Consider the following 24,092-nt stretch of genomic DNA (forward strand, 5'->3'; position numbering starts at 1 on the left):
TTGAATTCTACCATGCTTTAAATGGAAATAATGCACGCTTTAGAATGCCCTTCAAGCCAATGAGAAACATGTATTGAACAATGCCATGGTATAAAATATTTTAAAGTGACTTTTTTATTTTTCTCTCTGGCTGGCAGTTACCGGTACGTTATTGGCACATTTAAATAGTTGAATACAAAATTATGGTAAATGAGGATGGCAATGAGACAAAGCATGAAGTCATTTATTTCCGATAGGTATTCGATTTATTGTGCTATTATTGTTATTTTCTCATTTACAAAAAAGTGCACTAAAATACATTCCAGTTAACATTCCAAGTACTGAACCCATTGTAAACACCTGATGCTTTACAAATAATTTACAGTGTAAAATCTCTTCATATCAAGTCTGCTCTAGAAATCTGAACTAAACTGGATATAAAGTAGTAATACATCTTGCATAATCTGTGTGTTTTACCTGACTGGGGTTTAGTGATTATGGCAGCTGTTGGAGAGAGAGAGAACTCAATGTTGTACTAACAAACTAAATAATGATACACTATATATACAAAAGTATGTGGACAACCCTTCAAATTAGTGGATTCGGCTACTTCAGCCACACCCGTTGCTGACAGGTGTATAAAATTGAGCACACAGCCATGCAATCTCCATAGACAAACATTGGCAGTAGGATGGACTTACTGAAGAGCTCAGTGACTTTCAACATGGCACCGTCATAGGATGCCACCTTTCCAACAAGTCAGTTCATCATATTTCTGCCCTGCTAGAGCTGCTCCGGTCAACTGTAAGTACTGTGGAAACATGTAGGCCACACAAGCTCACACCATGTGCTGAAGCACACCTCTGGAAGCAACGTCAGCACAATAACTGTTTGTCGGGAGCTTCATGAAACGAGCAGGTGTCCACATACCTTTGGTCATGTAGTGTATCTTAATCCTAAATCATTTTATCTGGTTATTGGCATAACATATGTTCCTTGAGTAATTTGTGGTATCTATCTATCTATCTATCTATCTATCTATCTATCTATCTATCTATCTATCTAGAACAATACATTATCTATCTATCAAGCTATGCTAATTAAAATGTATGTTCATTTCAAAAGAAATACAACAAATCACAAGTTTTGTTTTACAGTAAGAGTCAAGGGCCTGGCCATGTGAAGAACAAATAGTGGTTAAAGAACTCTGTTTGGGGCAGAGAAATTCAGTGGCAGTACAGTACAGTACAGTTTTTGTCAGGTTACCAGCATGTTTAGTTTTAAGTGTGGTAGAAAAAAAAGAAAAAACATGTTTAGAAACAAACATTAGAAAAGTGCAGCAAGCATTTTGTGAGCAGTTTTACTTCCAAGTAACAATATAAATTGGAGTTTGGGTCATTTAGTCAGCTGTGAACATTAGAGTTGTGTGTATTTATAGTATGACATATAATCAGTAGTGTAAAAGGCAATGGCAAGAGTTAAACATAAACTAAGCAAAAACACAGAGTGACCCACAACTATCAACTACAACCTATCTATCAATCAGTAGTATACAATCAGAACATATCTATCTTGTTGGCTGCTGCTGGCTAAGGAGATGAATTTCCAAAGGAATCAAGTCAAAGGCTCTGGAGTCTATGTTCAGATAGTTCTGAAAATGTTCACAAATCTGAGGACGTCATGTCATGAGGCAAATTAACAACTGGCATGAAGCAGAATATGGAAGACCACAGTGCTTTTTCTAATTCTCATAAGGAACACACAAAGCGTTAAGTGTTCCAAAATACATTAATAGATAATATTAATATTAGCTAATAAGGTACACATTTCTCCCTATAAGGCACAGTGATACACAGTCAGGTCAAAACCAAAATACTGCCATGTTGAAAAGTTACAGAAAAGGCGCAAATAGTTCCTTAGGGCATATGAAGTCCGTTTCAAAACGTGATACTGTTGGCATTAGCTTGTTGTACTTGACGACTTAGTAGAAAAATAGAAGAAAAGCATTTGCAATTCCACTTAGCAGTAAAGAAATGGATATGAGTCTCAGGTGACCAAAGACCAGAGAAGGGGCTCCACTAAAAGGAACGGACCATGTCATCATACAGTGACAGAATATACAAAAAGAAAAAGACTTCAGAAGGCAAAAAGAGTTTAAGACTTCCCAGAGAGAGTGTTGGATGATGTGTCAGGCCATTCTTCGATCGGACTGATCTCGATAGGGTCGAACTGGGGGAAGACCACGAAACACAGCCTCTGTGCCACGTAGGTCGCTGACTCTGTGAGAAAACAGGGCCCACATTTAGCATCACAACAAAGTGTCTGACCAGACCACTAAAGTAGGATTCCTTTTAAATGCCATGTATCTGGGTCTACTGAAATAAAGAATGGTTTGATACTTGTCATATACAGTATATAGGGTTTAGGGAGGTAGGATACTATTAAATACATGTGGTTGAATTTAAATTCAGAAATGCAGATATTTTTTGGGCAAAGAGAGTTTATTAAGACAAACATGTATTTGCAGGTTTGAAGAGGAGGACACCCACCGATGAAGTCATAGATACACTTTGGCTTGGCTTTCCAGTGCACCCCCAGGAAGTAGACTGGTACACCGGTGAGCATGATGACCAGCCCGACACCACACACCACTGGCTCAGAATACAGACTGAAGCCCAGCAACAGGGCCCAGAACATCAGGTAGGTGATAGGGACAAGCAGGTTTACCTGATGAGCAGGGATGAGAACAGATTCGTTTTTATAATGGAGAGAGTGTCACGTGCCGCTCATCTTTCAATGAATCACCTGGTGAGGAGGACAGAGGAAAGACCTGCTTCTACTCTGAAGTTTTCAACAGTAGATGAGAACAGGATCACTGTATTGCTGTAGTTTGCTCTTATTTGTCAATTACTGTGTCAATCATTTATCTCTAATGCAAACTAGCACAAACTGACATCCTCCTATATAAAAACAGTTCTACACTTTACAGAAATGTCAGAGAGGGGGACATGATTGAACCATGCCTGGAGTAATAATACCTTAATTGGTCTGTATAGTTTGGGCTTCTTCCATCGGTAGTAGAGCAGGCCTGCGATGGTGACTCCATAGGAGAGGTAGTTGATGAAGGACACATAGTTGATCAGGTTGTGCGTCTCTCCTATACACAGGATTACAATGGTGGCAGTACACTGCAAGACAAAGAGAGATCGAGAGATCGAGAGATCGAGAGAGAGACAGAGACAGAGACAGAGACGAGAGGTGAGGACAACTGTTAAGTACCTGATTGAAGGTATAGAACACAGAGCAAGCCTACCGCAGACAGTGGTTAAGGGCTGTAACAGCTGCATTGAGTTGGCCACTGAGTGTGTACTAGAAATAGTAGAATAGAATAGTAGAATATACGTTTTAGTTTCTTACACAGCAGAGGAGAGCTGGGATAGGGGTGCAGTTCTTAAAGTGGATCATAGCCAGCAAGCTGGGTAGATGTCCCTCTCTGGCCCCAGAGAAACACAATCTAGAAAGACACATAAAAACATAGACAGTGTATAGACCCATGTACAATCATTTTACTAACTTAATAAACATTCATGCACCTCCGTTTCCAGGGATGTGCCTCAATCCAAAGGCAGCATTCCTGTGGATTGAGACACAGCCTAGAAGACATTTTTCCCAGGGTTGACCCCTCAACTCTATTCCACATCAGGTAACTGATGCAAGCAGTAGAATCAGAATTTAAAATAAAATAAAAATACACCTTATGGAACAGCGAGGACTGTGAAGCAACACAAACATAGACACATGCCACTCCAGTCACCCAAGTCATAGACTGTTCTCTCTGCTACTGCACGGCAAGCGGTACTGGAGCGCCAAGTCTAGGTCCAAAAGGCTCCTTGAAAAAGAAAAGGAGAGCCGCACACTCTAGGAGCTCAGATGCAATAATTTAATAACCTTATAACCAACGTTTCGACAGACAAGCTGTCTTCATCAGGCTCCTTAACAGCTTCTACCGCCAAGCCATTAGACTGCTGAACAATTAATGAAATGGCCACCCGGATTATTTACATTGACCCCCCCCTTTGTTTTTACACTGCTGCTACTCGCTGTTTATTATCTATGTATAGTCACTTTACCCCTACCTACATGTACAAATTACCTCGACTAACCTGTACCCCCGCACATTGACTCGGTACCGGTACCCCCTGTATATAGCCTCGTTATTGTGTTACTTTTTATTACATTTTTTACTTTAGTTTATTTAGTAAAGATTTTCTTAACTCTACTTCTTGAACTGCATTGTTGGTTAAGGGCTTGTAAGTAAGCATTTCACGGTAAGGTCTACACCTTATTTGTCATGCATAATAACATTTGATTTGATTTGATTTGCATACACACGCGATAACATACACACTATACACACACGTACACATGGATTTTGTGTTGTAGATATGTGGTAGTGGAGTAGGGGCATGAGGGCACACACTTAGTGTGTTGTGAAATCTGTTATGAATGTATTGTAATTTTTGTTATTTGTATAACAGCCTTAATTTTGCTGGACCCCAGGAAGAGTAGCTGCTCCCTTTACAGCAGCTAATGGGGATCCATAATAAATACAAATACCTTGAGGAGGTGAAGAGGTAGCCGTTGATGCCTCCGAACGTGGACAAGGCTACAGAGATGGGCATAATGACAGAGAACATCCCCAGGAGCTTCTCTCCAAATGTCTGCAGCAGAACAAGTTTTACATTTAGGACAAAAAACAAGCCTTGGATAACTCGATGTATAGCAAGTATTTTTCATAAATTATTAAAGGGCATCTCTATGTGAACATGCATTGTGTTGAACATTCAGTAAGTCAATACATCAAATAATGACACTATTAAAGGACAGTACTCCAGGCAGTTTTTGTCATGTCTCAAAGCAAAGTGAACAGCGTTACTCACGACGGCCACAGCGTTGGATGAGAGCAGCTCCTCGGGTGACATGGCGGAGAAGTAGGCGATGTTGGTGAGCGTGTACACAAAGGTCACCAATGGGATGGAGATGTAAATGGCACGAGGTAGGTTCCTGATGAGGTCATCCACAAAGTACATAAACTACTGATGAGGTAATCCACATGGTACAAAAACTACTGATGAGTTCATCCACAAGGTACATAAACTACTGATGAGGTAATCCACATGGTACAAAAACTACTGACGAGGTCATCCACAAGGTACATAAACTACTGATGAGGTAATCCACATGGTACAAAAACTACTGACGAGGTCATCCACAAGGTACATAAACTACTGATGAGGTAATCCACATGGTACAAAAACTACTGACGAGGTCATCCACAAGGTACATAAACTACTGATGAGGTCATCCACATGGTACAAAAACTACTGATGAGTTCATCCACAAGTTACATAAACTACTGATGAGGTAATCCACACGGTACAAAAACTACTGATGAGGACATCCACAAGGTACACAAACTACTGATGAGGTAATCCACATGTCCAAAACTACTGATGAGGTCATCCACGAGGTACACAAACTACTGATGAGGTATTCCACACAGTATACAAACCATGCAATCAACACACAGTCTCATAAATCATGCATTGTTGGGGAAATAAGAAGGCAGCTGATGTGAAATACACACTATATATACAAAAGTATGTGGACAAATTAGTGGATTCGGCTAGTTCAGCCACACCCGTTTCTACCCTGCTAGAGCTGCCCCAGTCAACTGTAAATGCTGTTAGGAGCAACAACGGCTCAGCTGCAAAGTGGTAGGCCACACAAGCTCACAGAACGGGACTGCCGAGTGCTGAAGCGTATAGCACGTAAAAATCATCTGTCCTCAGTTGTAACACTCACTACCGAGTTCCAAACTGCTTCTGGAAGCAACGTCAGCACAATAAATGTTCGTCCATGGCCGAGCAGCCGCAAACAAGCCTAAGATCACCATACGCAATGCCAAACATCGGCTGGAGTGGTGTAAAGCTCGCCGCCATTGGACTTTCTTCCATCTTTACTAACGACATGCCACTTTGAGTAAAGCCAGTGTGTCTATGTATGCGGATGACTCAACACTATACACATCAGCTACTACAGCAACTGAAATAACTGCAACACTTAACAAAGAGTTGCAGTCAGTTTTGGAATGGGTGGCAAGGAATAAGTTAGTCCTGAATATTTCCAAAACTAAAAGCATTGTATTTGGGTCAAATCATTCACTGAACCCTAAACCTCAACTACATCTCGTAATTAATAATGTGGAAATTGAGCAAGTTGAGGAGACTAAACTGCTTGGAGTAACCCTGGATTGTAGACTATCATGGTCAAAGCAAATTGATACAACAGTAGCTAAGATGGGGAGAAGTATGTCCATAATTAAGCGCTGCTCTGCCTTCTTAACAACACTATCAACAAGGCAGGTCCTACAGGCCCTAGTTTTGTCGCACCTAGACTAGTGTGGTAGAGTAGTGTAGTCAGGTGCCACAGGGAAGGACTTGGGAAAATTGCAGTTAGCTCAGAACAGGGCAGCACGGCTGGCCCTTAAAAGTACACGGAGAGCTAACATTAATGACATGCACGTCAGTCTCTCCTGGCTCAGAGTGGAAGAGAGATTGACTTCATCACTGCTTGTTTTTGTAAGAGATGTTGACAAGCTGAATGTACTGAGCTGTCTGTTTAAACTACTATCACACAGCTCGGAAACCCATGCATACCCCACAAGACATGCCACCAGAGGTCTCTTCACAGTCCCCAAGTCCAGAACAGACTATGGGAGGCACACAGTACTACATAGAGCCATGACTACATGGAACTCTATTCCACATCAGGTAACTGATGCAAGCAGTAGAATCAGATTTAAAAAAAACAGGTAAAAATACACCTTATGGAACAACGGGGACTATGAAGAGACACACTCAAGGGTATAGACACATGCATACGCACACATTGTGATATTGTTGTATGGTGGTATTAAACATTTTGTATTGTAGATAGGTAGTGGTGTAATAATGTCATATGATGTACTGTTTTATATTTTGTTTTATATGTAATGTAAGTGCTTTAATATGTTTGGACCCCAGGAAGAGTAGCTGCTGCCTTGGCTTTCCTGTTTCGGCATGACAATGCCCCAGTGCACAAAGCAAGGTCCATACAGAAATGGTTTGTCGGGATCGGTGTGGAAGAACTTGACTGGTCTGCACAGAGCCCTGACCTCAACCCCATCAAACACCTTTCGGATGAATTGGAATGCCGACTGCGAGCCAGGCATAATCGCCCAACATCAGTGCCCGAGCTCACTAATGATCTTGTGGCTGAATGGAAGCAAGTCCCAGCAACAATGTTCCAACATCTAGTGGAAAGCCTTCCCAGAAGAGTGGAGGCTGTTATAGGCCCAACTCCATATTAATGCCCATGATTTTGGAATGAGATGTTCGACGAGCAGGTGTCCACATACTTTTGGTAATGTAGTGTACTTTACATTGTGTATATAAAAAAATCTAACTCTTTATATAAAATTTTTTTTGCACTATATCACTTACATTTCTTATCAATATTTTCATTGATATACCACCACAAGATCACAACATACAACTGTGCATCACTCCACAATGCTTGCTTTCATGCCGGACTGGTTATACAGTACACAGCATTGGATGGATAATTGCAAATAGAATAGAATAGAATGCAAAGTAAAATAATGTTTGGTGAACCAGAAGCTCACCGTCGCGGTTCAACCACTTCTTCTGTGACATAGTTCAGGAAGTTCCATCCACTGAAGGCAAAAGAGGCCTGGAGGAAAGCCAGAGCGATCTGCCCAACTGAGGGCATCCTGCTGAACTCAAAAGCCACCTGAGGCGTCAGTCCCTCATAGTTACCTGAAGGGGTACAAATGCACCATCAATGTCTTGGGGGGATGTTTTAGGGAAATAGCATGATGGCCTCTTTGATCAATAAAAACGTGTAAATATCACAAACGTGCTAGGTCCTATTGGTTTGTTGAAGGTGCTATTAACCTTCGGCACCTGGATCATGTTCAGTAGGCACATAATGGAAGAAAGCAGTCCGAAACTGGGAGTTATTATCTGAATTTGCTAAATAAGAAACCCTCATTTTCGTTTTCAGTCGCAAAATGTCTTGCTACAGTGTGTGCTAATGAAAATTATTCTAGAGAGAAGGTGAGTGTGTTTTTCTCACCCTTGCAGATCTGCACCAGGCCGACCACTATGATGAGACCCAGGGCTGCCAGCTTCCCCACCGTGAAAACATCCTGGATCCTGGTTGCCAGACGCACACTGGAGCAGTTCACCCAGGTCAGGAACACTGCAGACACACACACACACACACACAATACTTTAAGCGTTTCTTTGAGAAAACAAAATACTATTTAAACCCTATTTAAATAAGGTAGCCTAAGCAAGTTATTTACAATGATTTGTCAGAAGTGATGTTTGCCCTCACATAGGGGAGCTCTTGCCCAATCGGAATGTGGCATTAGGGATGCCAGCCAAGCCGTGAGGTGCACAGTAATGTGACATGTTCTCTTATCCAGTCAGTCAGGGCTCACGCCTGGGCACATGGTGTTGGTAGTGTGGCAGTGGCCTGGCAGTTTCCATGGCAGGCCGGAATGTGGGAAATGGTAAGGCAAAGGGGTGGGCACATTGTTTCACCTCATCCATCACTGTCATTGGCTTGCCTCTCTCTCTCTCATGGTGGCCTGGCTCTCACAGACAAAGGGGAGCTGTCAAGGCCACCAAAACAAACTGCTTCCGATGCAACAGAACAAAACCCAGAAAGGACAGGTGGGCAGGTCCCTGAAGAGGCTGAGAGAAAGCTCACGTTTTCTCCAGATCATTGGCATCCAGTTCCCCAACAAACAAGTGTGAGGGATCAGTGGAAGTACAGTGCAGGTACTCCTAAGCTTGGTGCCAAGTAATTAGTAATACTAACATGTCCACATGGTCAATAGATTGAGGGATGCAACCCAGTAAAAAGCAACACACAAATCACAGGTGACAAAATTGGCTCTAACTTCAACAAATGGGACACTGTACTTGACATTGAAACGGAGGCCTAGGTTCAATCAGATCAAGCGTTAACCAGCAAAAGCAGACACCTGCATAGCGGTTGCGATCATTGTCATGAAGCCACACCCAACTCGCTCGCGTTAGAAGTTCAGAACGAGAAAGTGTATATAGAAATTATTATTAAACTAAATAATGAGGATTTCTATCATCCTAATGGAGGTGTAGATTACATCGCACATTCAAGTGTACGAACTTGTAAACAAGGCTGGATGGGATTTCTGTTAATGTGACTCCGTGCAGCCAATGGCAATGTCCGCTTTAGGTATAATGCCAGGAGCCGCTTGTGGATTTGACAGCTCTAATGCAGTTCCACCTCCGACTGCCAAAACAACTGCTATGCCGATGTCTGCTAAAGCTGATCTGATTGAATAGAGCCCTAAGTACAAGTTCCCTCAGGTTTACAAAACTGGCTGCAGTGATGTCATTCTGATGTCTTTATGGCATGACGGTCAGCTTGGTTGTAAAATGATGTTTTTAGATGTCTTTTAAGCGACCAGAAAAATAAGTCTATAACCAGATAGAAATCAAATATTCTGGAAAAAGAACTGAAAACTAATTAAGAACCAGAAAATGAGGTCACCCTGACATCCCATGGCATATTTTGCCCACAAGGATGGTTTGTCCATTGGGATGTTTTTATACATCCTTCAGAAACGGTACACTTCATCAGTCTTTGTTTCCCTAACTTTACCGCCCACTCCTTCCTCCTGTCTCTCCCTTCCATTTTCTATTTGACACACCATGCATTTTTTTTATATTCCTGTCTCCAACTTTGAAAGGCTTCGAGGCAATGGTTATGTAAGAGATATTTTACTCTGTTGTACCAGAAACTTCCCATAAAAAACATTAGCAACAGTCATTAAAATTGTTAAAAGTTTAAAAGAACAATTTTAATAAATGCAACAATTGGACAATGGATGAAGATACTACTCCAAACATTTAGAATTGTTATAATCCGATACTGACTGAATTATAGCACATAAACATTTTACTGGTGTCACGATAGTCAGGGTAAGGAGTAGACCAAGGCGCAGCGTGATGAACAAACATGACTTTAATTAGTTAAAGCACGAAACAAAACAAGAAACGACTCGTGACGTCCACGGTATCAATGACCGAACAAAAACCCACAACCACAAAGGGAAAACATACAGTTTAAATATGGCTCCCAATCAGAGACAACCAGCCAACAGCTGACACTCGTTGCCTCTGATTGGGAGTCACTCAGGCAAACATAGAATACAACAAACTAGAATGAACACCAACATAGAAATACACACATAGAAATGAACACACCCTGGCTCAACATAATGAGTCCCAGAGCCAGGGTGTGACAGTACCCCCTAAAGGCGCGGACTGCGACCGCGCCTCAACTAAACAAACCAGGGGAGGGCTGGGCGGGCATACCTCCTCGGCGGCGGTTCTGGCTCCGGCCTTGACCACCACCCTCCAATACACCCCCCATAGTACCCCTGGTCCAGTCTGGCCCCGCCGGCTGGAGCAGGACTGGACTTAACAGGAGCGATCCTTACCAGGCTGTCGACTCGCACCCCTGGCTTGGTGCGTGGAGGAGGAACGGGCCTTACCAGGCTGACGACGCGCACCCCTGGCTTGATGCGTGGAGGAGGAACGGGCCTTACCAGGCTGACTTCTCGCACCCCTGGCTTAGTGCGAGTGGCAGGAACAGGCCGGACCGGGCTGGCGACGCGCACCGTAGACTTGGTGCGGGTGGCAGGAACAGGCCGGGTCGGGCTGGCGACGCGCACCGTAGACTTGGTGCGGGTGGCAGGAACAGGCCGGACCAGGCTGTCGACGCACACCGTAGGCTTGGTGCGTGGAGCAGGGACAGGCCGGACTGGGCTGGCGACGCACACCGTAGGCTTGGTGCGGGTGGCAGGAACAGGCCGGACCGGGCTGTCGACGCACACCGTAGGCTTGGTGCGTGGAGCAGGGACAGGCCGGACTGGGCTGGCGACGCACACCGTAGGCTTGGTGCGTGGAGCAGGGACAGGCCGGACTGGGCTGGCGACGCACACCGTAGGCTTGGTGCGGGTGGCAGGAACAGGCCGGGCTGGGCTGTCGACGCACACCGTAGGCTTGGTGCGTGGAGCAGGGACAGGCCGGACTGGGCTGGCGACGCACACCGTAGGCTTGGTGCGTGGAGCAGGGACAGGCCGGGCTGGGCTGGCGACGCACACCGTAGGCTTGGTGCGTGGAGCAGGGACAGGCCGGGCTGGGCTGGCGACGCACACCGTAGGCTTGGTGCGTGGAGCAGGGACAGGCCGAACCGGGCTGTGGAGACGGATAGGAGGCCTGGAGTGAAGAGCGGCCACCACCCGTCCTGGCTGAATGCCTACCCTCACACACTCTGTGTGAGGCATCCGCACAGGACGTACAGGGCGGTGAACCCCTGGCCTGGTGGCCTTCTGGATCCGCCCCCCTTTTCTCCTCCGTCAGCCCCGTCTTCCATGCCGTGTGCCCCCCCCTAAAAATTTTCTGGGGTTGCCTCACGACCGTCCGACGACGACCCTGATCACGCCGTTGCTCCTCTCTCCGTCGCCTCTCCACTGTCTCACTCCATGGCCGGCGATCCATCCCGGCCAGGATTTCCCCCCAAGTCCAGGACCCTTTCCCGTCCAATATCTCCTCCCATGTCCAGGCTGCCTGCTCCTGGACACGCTGCTCCTCTTTCGCCAGGGCCTTTCCCGGCGCTTCCTCCCATGTCCACCCCAAGGGCTGCCCCTGGACACGCTGCTTGGTCGTTGCATGGTGGGTTTTTCTGTCACGATCGTCAGGGTAAGGAGTAGACCAAGGCGCAGCGTGATGAACAAACATGACTTTAATTAGTTAAAGCACGAAACAAAACAAGAAAGCGACTCGTGACGTCCACGGTATCAATGACCGAACACGGAACAAAAACCCACAACCACAAAGGGAAAACATACAGTTTAAATATGGCTCCCAATCAGAGACAACCAGCCAACAGCTGACACTCGTTGCCTCTGATTGGGAGTCACTCAGGCAAACATAGAATACAACAAACTAGAATGAACACCAACATAGAAATACACACATAGAAATGAACACACCCTGGCTCAACATAATGAGTCCCAGAGCCAGGGTGTGACAACTGGCACAGAAAAATAATGAATTCAGGTATTCAACTTATTGTAACATTTTACTTATTTCTTCTGACAATGCAGTCATATATACATTTTCTTATTGTATCAGGTATTTAAAAAAAATATTTTGTGTTAAAATAAATACAATTATATGTGCGTAATTTGAATAAATACACTGCATATAGTAAAACATTAACATAAAGGGGTGGAACAGGGCAGCAACCACCAAACACTTGCTCTGTCTACCATACCTGCACTCACCTGTGTGGTCTAGACTGCCTTATTAATTGTTGTTGTTGTCACGTCCTTGCATATTTCAACAAGTGTGTCAATAGCAGGATATCCTCGGATTAACAATCAACACCCTTGGCTCTAAATTACACCTATTTTAACATCCTTTACATTGTTTGGGAGATCAGACATAATATCACTAATCAGAGTGCCCATTTTCGGAAGTTGCTTTCATTTCAGTGCATCTAATTTGTAAACATTTCAACTGTATTAAATGATTACTTTTTTCAATTCCACAAAAAATGAACACCATCAAATTAAAGTTATCTTTCTTCTCCTTCTAGTGATGGAAGTGGCCAGACGGTGCGTTAAATCCCAGACGAAGCTTTAGCGTTCTTATAGATTCAAAGGAAAGACAATGCATTCCATTGAGCCCATTTCAGCCATCACCGGGGTGTGTTCGACAGGTCATTTGACAGGTCGTAACGTTAACGGGAAAAAATGACAGGCGCAAGCAAGAGTATGAAAGAGTCGCAGGAGTAAAATGAAAGCAATCAATCCAGCGCGATTTAAGTGACAAGTGGATTTTGCACCCCTCTAACACAGGAAAAAGATGGCTGAAAAATACAGATTCTCAGGTGGGCGGGGCATGCACGTTGCAAAAAAAATATTTAGCACACACACACACTCATGCACGCACTCACACACACATATGCACGCACACAGTAGATCTTTTTGGGGTTACCTTAATTTCCTTTACATAAGTGAGTTCAGGCACAGGAACACGGTACTTACATAGACAGACTGTTGACAGCAAGCGTGTGGCCAAGTAGGGAGGGACACAGTCGGGGAAGACAGGCTGTAGGACATAGTTAGAGAAGGTGAGGGCGATGACAGCCAGGGTAGTGGGGTACATGATGAGCACCGCACTCCACAGGAGGAGGAACCTGGGATGGGAGAGAAACAGTCAAATATGTCACTGCTTTGATCCAACTTTGTGTTTTTTATTAGCTATTTTTTATTTATTTTTATCGCATAAACTGAACAGTCAATTGAATATTCAACCAACCCTTCTGACCCCCAATACCAAGCAAATCCAACCTTGTGTTGTTTCATAATAAGCTTACACACTATACACATTGGATGAGTGGTACCTACCCAACAAGGCCTCCGAATATTTCTGTGACGTAGGAGTAGTCCCCCCCTGACTTGGGGATGGTGACCCCCAGCTCAGCATAGCAGAGAGAGCCCAGGGCAGCTATGCAGCCCCCTAGTACCCACACAATCAGTGCTAGACCCACTGAACCCGAATGCTCTAGAACCCCCTTAGGAGATATGAAGATTCCAGAACCAATTATGTTCCCTGTGGAGAGGGAGAAGGTATTACTAAAATACACACACACACACACACACACACACACACACACACACACACACACACACACACACACACACACACACACACACACACACACACACAAAGCAAGCAATGGAATATACTTGACAAAAATAACCTCTCTGATGATCATTACAAGTTAACACATCAGAAATAGAACAATCATACTGTTGATGTGAGGGAACAGAGCTTTGGGCAGCAGATCAAACAGTCACATAGTAGGAAGTGCTCCCATTTAACCCAAGAGGCTTCAACATCAACCACACGCATTGTTGAAGTAATACAATGATCTGGGTTCCAATATGGCTGTATCAGAAATGGCACCCTGTTGAAAAGTAGTGGCATTATGGAATAGGGTGTAATTTCAGATGCAGATCAAGTGTATCCCGACCAACACATTCAGGGTAGTAGCACAGCAGAAGGCAGCCAAGTGGCACAGACCTCAATTACATAACTGGACATAAATTATTTACTCTTAACTGTCGAGCTCAGTCAAGAGTCGCCTGCGAGAATTAAATTCAACTCATTTATTTCATTATTTCTAGACTGTACCGGCTTTCCCTTTGGTTTGTGACCCTGTCAGAAATGCTAAGACTGGGAGTAAAGCCTGGTCTCATAGAATAGACGTAACATAGTGAAAGTAAATGCAGGACACTAAAATGAGTATGATATTCTACGTTTGGTATGTACATAAGACAGAAGGTTACTTAAGGGAAAAACTAAAGGAGGGTGGTTGGCCGGGTGTATAATGCGAACATCTAGCAACCCAAAGGTTGCATGGTCGAATCTCATCTCGGACAACTTTAGCATTTTAGCTAATTAGCAACTTTGCAACTACTTACTACTTTTAGCTACTTTGCAACTACTTAGCATGTAAGCTAACCCTTCCCCTAACCTTAAACCTAACCTTAACCCCTAGCTTAGTTAACATTAACCACCTAGCTAACGTTAGTGTTAGCCACCAAGCCAATGTTAGCCACAACAGATTGAAATTCGTAACATTTCATATGTTTTGCAAATTCGTAACATATTGTACGAATTGCAATTCATAACATATCATACAAATTGTAATTTGTAACATTTCATACAAAATGGATAAGGGATGGATTGAAATGAACAGAATGGGTACCCGGAGGGTCATGCTTTTTCAATTTCAGTCAAGGTGAGGGTTTAGTCTTTTTTTTATCTAGTCCAGGGGAGGGTCATGTCATTTGTAATGGATGAAATTTCAATATTTCAATTAATGGCTTATTAGGCTACATATCGATGTGTGCCCGATGCCGCCTCATCTCTGATTCTCAGCTGGGCGCGCATAAATAGCCTTCAAGTGCGCCTAAAGACTATTTAGTGTGGTCTCAATCAAATTATCCATAGACTATAGGCTATAGGCTACAAAGTGCATGCTCGGAGAAGCACGGAGCAAAGTTATATTTCTAAGATAGCTGCTGGGACGGTGTAAATAAAACTAGGCTGCATTACACACGGCAATGGATATTCCAACCTTGAGCCCCGCCCGCTCTGCTCTTGCTTATCAAAAACGTTTTTGTGTGATGCCTAACCAATGGCTGTGCTGTGTAGGCCTACAGTGGCAGTTCAGGAGGAGAGTCAAAGGCTTCTTCCGATTTTTGTTGTTGTTGATTAGGCCTAGTCCAAATAATTAACTATCTTGTGTGCGGACTAGCCTATAGCCTATGGTCGACTTTGATAGCTTGCTACTACTATAATTGATTTAATTAAAAACAATATGTTTATTGCCCATGATGTATTTATCAGAGTTATTACCGCAAGGCGCTACAGATGGTAGTGCATAAGGCCCAGTACATCACTAGGGCAAGCGTCCTGCCATCCAGGACCTCTATACCAGGCAGTGTCAGAAGAAGGACCTATAAATTGGACTCCATCCACCCAAATCTTAGACTGTTCTCTATGCTACTGCACGGTAAGCGATACCAGAGCGCCAAGTCTAGGTCCAAAAGGCTCCTGAACAGCTTCAACCCCCAATCCATAAGACTGCTAAACAGTTAACCAAATGGCTACCCGGACTATTTGCATTGACCCCCTTTTTTACACCTCTACTCCTCGCTGTTTGTTATCTATGCATAGTCACTTTACCCCTACCTACATGTTTATATTACCTCAATTACCTCGACTAACCTGTACCCCCACACATTGACTCAGTACTGGTACCCCATCTATATAGCCTTATTATTGTTATTTTATTGTGTTACTTGTTTAGTATTTGTATTATTATTTTTTTATTTTTTTCATATATATACAGTGGGGGAAAAAAGTATTTAGTCAGCCACCAATTGTGCAAGTTCTCCCACTTAAAAAGATGAGCGAGGCCTGTAATTTTCATCATAGGTACACGTCAACTATGACAGACAAAATGAGAGAAAACAATCCAGAAAATCACATTGTAGGATTTTTTATGAATTTATTTGCAAATTATGGTGGAAAATAAGTATTTGGTCAATAACAAAAGTTTCTCAATACTTTGTTATATACCCTTTGTTGGCAATGACACAGGTCAAACATTTTCTGTAAGTCTTCACAAGGTTTTCACACACTGTTGCTGGTATTTTGGCCCACTCCTCCATGCAGATCTCCTCTAGAGCAGTGATGTTTTGGGGCTGTCGCTGGGCAACACAGACTTTCAACTCCCTCCAAAGATTTTCTATGGGGTTGAGATTTGGAGACTGGCTAGGCCACTCCAGGACCTTGAAATGCTTCTTACGAAGCCACTCCTTCGTTGCCCGGGCGGTGTGTTTGGGATCATTGTCATGCTGAAAGACCCAGCCACGTTTCATCTTCAATGCCCTTGCTGATGGAAGGAGGTTTTCACTCAAAATCTCACGATACATGGCCCCATTCATTCTTTCCTTTACACGGATCAGTCGTCCTGGTCCCTTTGCAGAAAAACAGCCCCAAAGCATGATGTTTCCACCCCCATGCTTCACAGTAGGTATGGTGTTCTTTGGATGCAACTCAGCATTCTTTGTCCTCCAAACACGACGAGTTGAGTTTTTACCAAAAAGTTCTATTTTGGTTTCATCTGACCATATGACATTCTCCCAATCCTCTTCTGGATCATCCAAATGCACTCTAGCAAACTTCAGACGGGCCTGGACATGTACTGGCTTAAGCAGGGGGACACGTCTGGCACTGCAGGATTTGAGTCCCTGGCGGCGTAGTGTGTTACTGATAGTAGGCTTTGTTACTTTGGTCCCAGCTCTCTGCAGGTCATTCACTAGGTCCCCCCGTGTGGTTCTGGGATTTTTGCTCACCATTCTTGTGATCATTTTGACCCCACGGGGTGAGATCTTGCGTGGAGCCCCAGATCGAAGGAGATTATCAGTGGTCTTGTATGTCTTCCATTTCCTAATAATTGCTCCCACAGTTGATTTCTTCAAACCAAGCTGCTTACCTATTGCAGATTCAGTCTTCCCAGCCTGGTGCAGGTCTACAATTTTGTTTCTGGTGTCCTTTGACAGCTCTTTGGTCTTGGCCATAGTGGAGTTTGGAGTGTGACTGTTTGAGGTTGTGGACAGGTGTCTTTTATACTGATAACAAGTTCAAACAGGTGCCATTAATACAGGTAACGGGTGGAGGACAGAGGAGCCTCTTAAAGAAGAAGTTACAGGTCTGTGAGAGCCAGAAATCTTGCTTGTTTGTAGGTGACCAAATACTTATTTTCCACCATAATTTGCAAATAAATTCATTAAAAATCCTACAATGTGATTTTCTGGATTTTCTTTCTCAATTTGTCTGTCATAGTTGACGTGTACCTATGATGAAAATTACAGGCCTCTCTCCTCTTTTTAATTGGGAGAACTTGCACAATTGGTGGCTGACTAAATACTTTGATACACTGCCGATTTTGCAGGTTTTCCTACTTACAAAGCATGTAGAGATCTGTAATTGTTATCATAGGTACACTTCAACTGTGAGAGACGGAATTTAAAACAAAAATCCAGAAAATCACATTGTATGATTTTTAAGTAATTCATTTGCATTTTATTGCATGACATAAGTATTTGATACATCAGAAAAGCAGAACTTAATATTTGGTACAGAAACCTTTGTTTGCAATTACAGAGATCATACGTTTCCTGTAGGTCTTGACAAGGTTTGCACACACTGCAGCAGGGATTTTGGCCCACTCCTCCATACAGACCTTCTCCAGATCCTTCAGGTTTCGGGGCTGTCGCTGGGCAATACAGACTTTCAGCTCCCTCCAAAGATTTTCTATTGGGTTCAGGTCTGGAGACTGGCTAGGCCACTCCAGGACCTTGAGATGCTTCTTACGGAGCCACTCCTTAGTTGCCCTGGCTGTGTGTTTCGGGTCGTTGTCATGCTGGAAGACCCAGCCACGACCCATCTTCAATGCTCTTACTGAGGGAAGGAGGTTGTTGGCCAAGATCTCGCAATACATGGCCCCATCCATCCTCCCCTCAATACAGTGCAGTCGTCCTGTCCCCTTTGCAGAAAAGCATCCCCAAAGAATGATGTTTCCACCTCCATGCTTCACGGTTGGGATGGTGTTCTTGGGGTTGTACTCATCCTTCTTCTTCCTCCAAACACGGCGAGTGGAGTTTAGACCAAAAAGCTCAATTTTTGTCTCATCAGACCACATGACCTTCTCCCATTCCTCCTCTGGATCATCCAGATGGTCATTGGCAAACTTCAGACGGGCCTGGACATGCGCTGGCTTGAGCAGGGGGACCTTGCGTGCGCTGCAGGATTTTAATCCATGACGGCGTAGTGTGTTACTAATGGTTTTCTTTGAGACTGTGGTCCCAGCTCTCTTCAGGTCATTGACCAGGTCCTGCCGTGTAGTTCTGGGCTGATCCCTCACCTTCCTCATGATCATTGATGCCCCACGAGGTGAGATCTTGCATGGAGCCCCAGACCGAGGGTGATTGACCGTCATCTTGAACTTCTTCCATTTTCTAATAATTGCGCCAACAGTTGTTGCCTTCTCACCAAGCTGCTTGCCTGTAGCCCATCCCAGCCTTGTGCAGGTCTACAATTTTATCCCTGATGTCCTTACACAGCTCTCTGGTCTTGGCCATTGTGGAGAGGTTGGAGTCTGTTTGATTGAGTGTGTGGACAGGTGTCTTTTATACAGGTAACAAGTTCAAACAGGTGCAGTTAATACAGGTAATGAGTGGAGAACAGGAGGGCTTCTTAAAGAAAAACTAACAGGTCTGTGAGAGCCGGAATTCTTACTGGTTGGTAGGTGATCAAATACTTATGTCATGCAATAAAATGCAAATTAATTACTTTAAAATCATACAATGTGATTTTCTGGATTTTGTAAGTAGGAAAACCTGCAAAATCGGCAGTGTATCAAATACTTTTCTCCCCACTGTATATATTAATATATTCGTACTTACTGTTTTTAAAACTCTGCATTGTTGGTTAAGGGCTTGTTAGTAAGCATTTCACGGTAAGGTCTACACCTGCTGTATTCTTCGCATGTGACAAATAACATATTGACCTCACAATAAGGAAGATTCAAGTAACTTATATTGTGGTGCTGAAACTTGAAGCAGCAGCCGCGGCACAATCAGTCGGAAATGGAGAGCTCATGGTGCTGAAAGTAGGCAAATTCGAGTAGGCATAATTAATTTAAACCGTCTTTATTTTAATTAGACTTTACTAACAACAATAGGGCTTTGTGTTGGAGCCTATTTCTTCCTTTTTACGAAATAAGAGGTAGGCCTACCTGTTTGACAGACGAAATTAGGCTATAGGTTGCTATATCCATAGATTTGTCGGTCAATTCATCCACTCACCATGCACTCTTTAAATAGCCTACTTCCGTGTAAGTGAAGGGCTGCTAAGTTAAAACCAAGACTCGAATTGAGGGGGTATACCATATGCTGCATTTAGACGAGGGACGCAAAAAACGGGACATAGCGGGACAAGACAAAGAAATATGGTGACTGCAAAAGCAAGCCTGCACGACCGTATGCGTTGCTATGGGGATTTCAGTACACAAACAGTGCAAATCAACATCTGGTAGAAAACAACGCTACTGAAAACGGCAAAAGTTGAAATATTTGTCCCATCTACCGTGGCGGCTGAAGGCATTCACCGCCAGACTCAACGGCATTTACTGACCTACTCTCATCAAAAACAATGACATCCGGTTTGCCGTCTACCTCCTGCCATCTAAACGCAGCAATAGGGTTACATTTTATTAAAGAAAATGGCAAAAAGTATAGGCCTAGCCCTTGTTAGCTTTTGAAGAAAATAAAAACAGATCCGATTATATAAAGTGACATAACAGCGCTTTGGTCCATGATGCTTTATGCTAGACACAAGCTGTAAAATACCCAGGAAAGACGTGACTTCGATGAATATGGGGATATCATTGTTCAGTTTGTTTGACATTCATAGGCTGAGCTACAACCTTCTATAGCCGAGGAGACAAAACAATAACTTTGCTTGGGAAATACAGTGCATTAGGAAAGTATTCAGACCCGTTTTTCCACATTTTGTTACGTTACAGCCTTATTCTAAAATTGATTAAATTAATGTTTTTCCTCATCAATCTACACACAATACCCCATAATGACAAAGCAAAAACAGGGTTTAAGAAATGTTAGCAAATGTATTAAAAATAAAAAACAGAAATACCTTATTTACATAAGTATTCAGACCCTTTGCTATGAGACTCGAAATTGAGCTCAGGTGCATCCTGTTTCCATTGATCATCCTTGAGATGTTTTTACAACTTGATTGGCGTCCACCTGTGGTAAATTTAATTGATTGGACATGATTTGGAAAGGCACACAACTGTCTATATAAGGTCCCACAGTTGACAGTGCATGTCTGAGCAAAAACCAAGCCATGAGGTCGAAGGAATTGTCTGTAGAGCTCCGAGACAGGATTGTGTCGAGGCACAGATCCGGGAAAGGATATCAAAATATTTCTGCAGCATTGAAGGTCCCCAAGAACACAGTGGCCTCCATCATTGTTAAATGGAAGAAGTTTGGAACCACCAAGACTCTTCCTAGAGCTGGCTGCCCGGCCAAACTGAGCAATCGGGGGAGAAGGGCCTTGGTTAGGGAGGTGACCAAGAACCCGATGGTCACTCTGATAAAGCTCCAGAGTTCCTCTGTGGAGATGGGGGAACCTTCCAGAAGGACAACCATCTCTGCAGCACTCCACCAATCAGGCCTTTATGGTAGAGTGGCCAGACGGAAGCCAATCCTCAGTAAAAGGCACATGACAGCTCACTTGGAGTTTGCCAAAAGGCACCTAAAGGACTCAGACCATGAGAAACAAGATTCTCTGGTATGATGAAATCAAGATTGAACTATTTTGCTTGAATGCCAAGCGTCACGCCTGGAGGAAACCTGTGACCATCCCTACGGTGAAGCATGGTGGTAGCAGCATCCTGCTGTGGGGATGTTTTTCAGCGGCAGGTTCTGGGAGACTAGTCAGGATCGTGGGAGAGATGAACGGAGCAAAGTACAGAGAGATCCTTGATAAAAACCTGCTCCAGAGTGCTCAGGACCTCAGACTGGGGCGAAGGTTCACCTTCCAACAGGACAACAACCCTAAGCACACAACCAAGACAACGCAGGAGTGGCTTCAGAACAAGTCTGAATGTCCTTGAGTGGCCCAGGTAGAGCCCGAACTTGAACCCGATCGAACATCTCTGGAGAGACCTGAAAATAGCTGTTCAGTGACGCTCCCCATTCAACCTGACAGAGCTTGAGAGGATCTGCAAAGATTAATGGGAGAAACTCCCCAAATACAGGTGTTCCAAGCTTGTAGCATCATACCCAAGAAGACTCTAGGCTGTAATCGCAAAGGTGCTTCAACAAAGTACTGAGTAAAGGGTCTGAATACTTATGTAAATGTCATATTTCCGTTTTTTATTATGAATTAATTTGCAAAAAAATCTAAAAACCTGTTTTTGCTTCGTCATTATGGGGTATTGTGTGTAGATTGATGAGGGGAAAAAAAAACAATTTAATCCAGTTTAGAATAAAGCTGTAACGTAACAAAATGTGGAAAAAGTCAAGAGGTCTGAATACTTTCCGAATGCACTGTAATCTAATTCTGTCAATATCAATTGAATAAGCTAGCCACTTCCTGTACAATAGAACATGTTTACACCCAGACAGCTTTTTGGGAAACACTTGTGACCTTCTCTCTCATTGGGTTAAGCCACAGAAGAAGAGTAGTCAGCAGTTAAAGCTTACATTTTTCTGCATTGGTAGGGCTACTCTGTCTGGGGTGGAAAGGTCGGCCTAACTTTTGAAAGTACCATGCTCAGATTCCTAATGACGTCTCAGATGTAGTTATTTGCAAACAGGGACAGTTTAGTTGCAAACAAGACACACTGATTTGGCATTGGAGAAATATGATAAGATGAACACATAGGCCTATCTCTCTGTCCATTTTTTGCCTGTAATTTCAATAATTTGTGTGGTATTAAAAAATATTCTGCTAATATGTAAAATTACGTAGAATTGCATGACATTTTTATAAAAGGCAATTTTTTCTCTGACCTGCACATACGACGACAGATTCATGCAATCCTTTTACTATAAAGGAGATCTCTCTACCCCTACTCTTGTCCACGGTGGTCTGTGAATCAAAATTATTGCGTTGCTATGTAATGCTTACAGGACAAAGAACAGTTTCTAAAAATCCATATCTAAGGCTCTGGTCTGTCCAAGAAGTGAGGGTAAACATGTTCTCTGCTATCCACTTTGTTTTAATTATTATTTTGGGGATAGGGGAGGGTCACTAGTTTTTTTTTCAAGGGTTCAGGATTTAGGTTAAATATGTTTTGCTGAAGGGAGGGCCGTCCATTTTCATTTCAGAGAGGTCCGATTTTCTCCATGTAACCCTTATTATAAATAACGTTCACTCCGTAATGGACATCCACAAATTAATACATACCATACCAAACTTAACATATCATACTAATTGAAATGGGTCGGTTTTACATTTACTATGTTACGTCTACCCCTGAGTCCAGGTTGGGGAGTAAGATGTATAACTTTGAAACAACAGGGTGGATGCTAGCATGGACTTCCTGGTCTGGATTGCTCAACTTCAATTGCTCAATCACAGTTGATAGTCTGTACTCAGTCTCTCTTCCACACACACACAAGGAGACAGGAGACTGATTCAAAGGGATTTTTCACTTTTTGCTCCTGTTTGAGGTCTTAATTCAGGACTGATCTTGATCAAAAACTGCACTAATGTAACTAACCAAAAGCCACAAGAGTAGGTCGGAGAGTAAATGTAATTGAAAAACATCAATGTCAGTAGAAATGGCATAAAGAGCATAGGCCTATTATTATTAATAATCATTTTACAGTAACTCTGAAACTCTTTATAACAGTCAAGTCAGAACATATGTAATAAATGCAACAGCGCATATTGAAAGCTTCAGGATTTTCATCAGCAGGTTGGGGGCCCCTGACTATCAAAACCATGCATCTTCCAGACTGTATAGTGGCATTTACCCTACTGTAGGTGTAACTTGGGCCTATATCTTCATTTGCACCCTTCAACAAGTGAATTAGCTTTATTAAAGGGGCCCCTGCCATTTCCTCTGCTTCAGCAGACAATTTTCTTCTGCTTGACAACCAATGTCCTACTAATTCATATATTTTGGCTACGTAAGCATTGAGGTAGACATTTAATGCACATCTATTTCTCATGTAGTCGCACTCGCGTCATATAGGACCATCTTCTTATCATGACAGGTGAGAAGATGGGCCTATTTCTAACCATTACAAATATAGGATACTGACTTTAATGACACATAATCCATAATTGGAAAACTAATTTTCAATTCAGCAAGGGCAAATTGTCTGTAAATGGCAAACTTACATCAAAGTTATTTTATTAAATAAAGCAATGACCAAACACCCCCATGTAATAGATTCTAAAATGCAATACACTTTTACCAACCTTACCTATGATTATTGTACAGGCGCTTAAAAGTCCTATTTCTTTTTTCAGAGTCACTCTATCAGGGATTTCGTCACGTTTGTTGTTCCCATCTTTCAAGATCTTCAGTGCAGCTGACGGCTCTTGCCGTGAGCAGATACTTATTTTCCGCTTTTCTCCATCCATGTCTGCGACCATATCAAAGGCTTTCTCGAATTCCTCACTTGAACTCACACACCGTATTGATGCACACTGAATAGGGTGCGCATGCGCAACAATCCGTCGCTGTCCAGCGTAGAATGCTAACTACCCCACTCTCGTGCCATCAACTACTTGAGCGTC

The 24,092-nt window shown here is 43.2% G+C and overlaps 1 protein-coding gene and 1 long non-coding RNA gene across 2 annotated transcripts; one reads left to right on the top strand and one right to left on the bottom strand.

Annotated features, from left to right (window-relative positions):
- Positions 1 to 867: 867 nt before the first annotated feature.
- Positions 868 to 23,937, bottom strand: LOC121576895 (asc-type amino acid transporter 1). Its single transcript, XM_041890448.2, has 11 exons — positions 23,777 to 23,937; positions 13,580 to 13,784; positions 13,217 to 13,368; positions 8,179 to 8,304; positions 7,706 to 7,859; positions 4,920 to 5,043; positions 4,597 to 4,700; positions 3,397 to 3,493; positions 3,018 to 3,167; positions 2,529 to 2,706; positions 868 to 2,258 (listed from the first exon to the last, which is right to left on the bottom strand). Exons 1-11 carry the CDS (start codon positions 23,934 to 23,936, stop codon positions 2,134 to 2,136), a joined length of 1,575 nt encoding a protein of 524 aa, XP_041746382.1. The 5' UTR covers position 23,937; the 3' UTR covers positions 868 to 2,133.
- Positions 2,592 to 3,676, top strand: LOC121576896. Its single transcript, XR_006002542.1, has 3 exons — positions 2,592 to 2,679; positions 3,147 to 3,237; positions 3,585 to 3,676. It is a non-coding gene; the product is annotated as an uncharacterized LOC121576896 (long non-coding RNA).
- Positions 23,938 to 24,092: the final 155 nt, after the last annotated feature.

The sequence above is a fragment of the Coregonus clupeaformis genome, chromosome 11 (assembly GCF_020615455.1).
Source record: "Coregonus clupeaformis isolate EN_2021a chromosome 11, ASM2061545v1, whole genome shotgun sequence".
Lineage (NCBI taxonomy): Eukaryota > Metazoa > Chordata > Actinopteri > Salmoniformes > Salmonidae > Coregonus > Coregonus clupeaformis.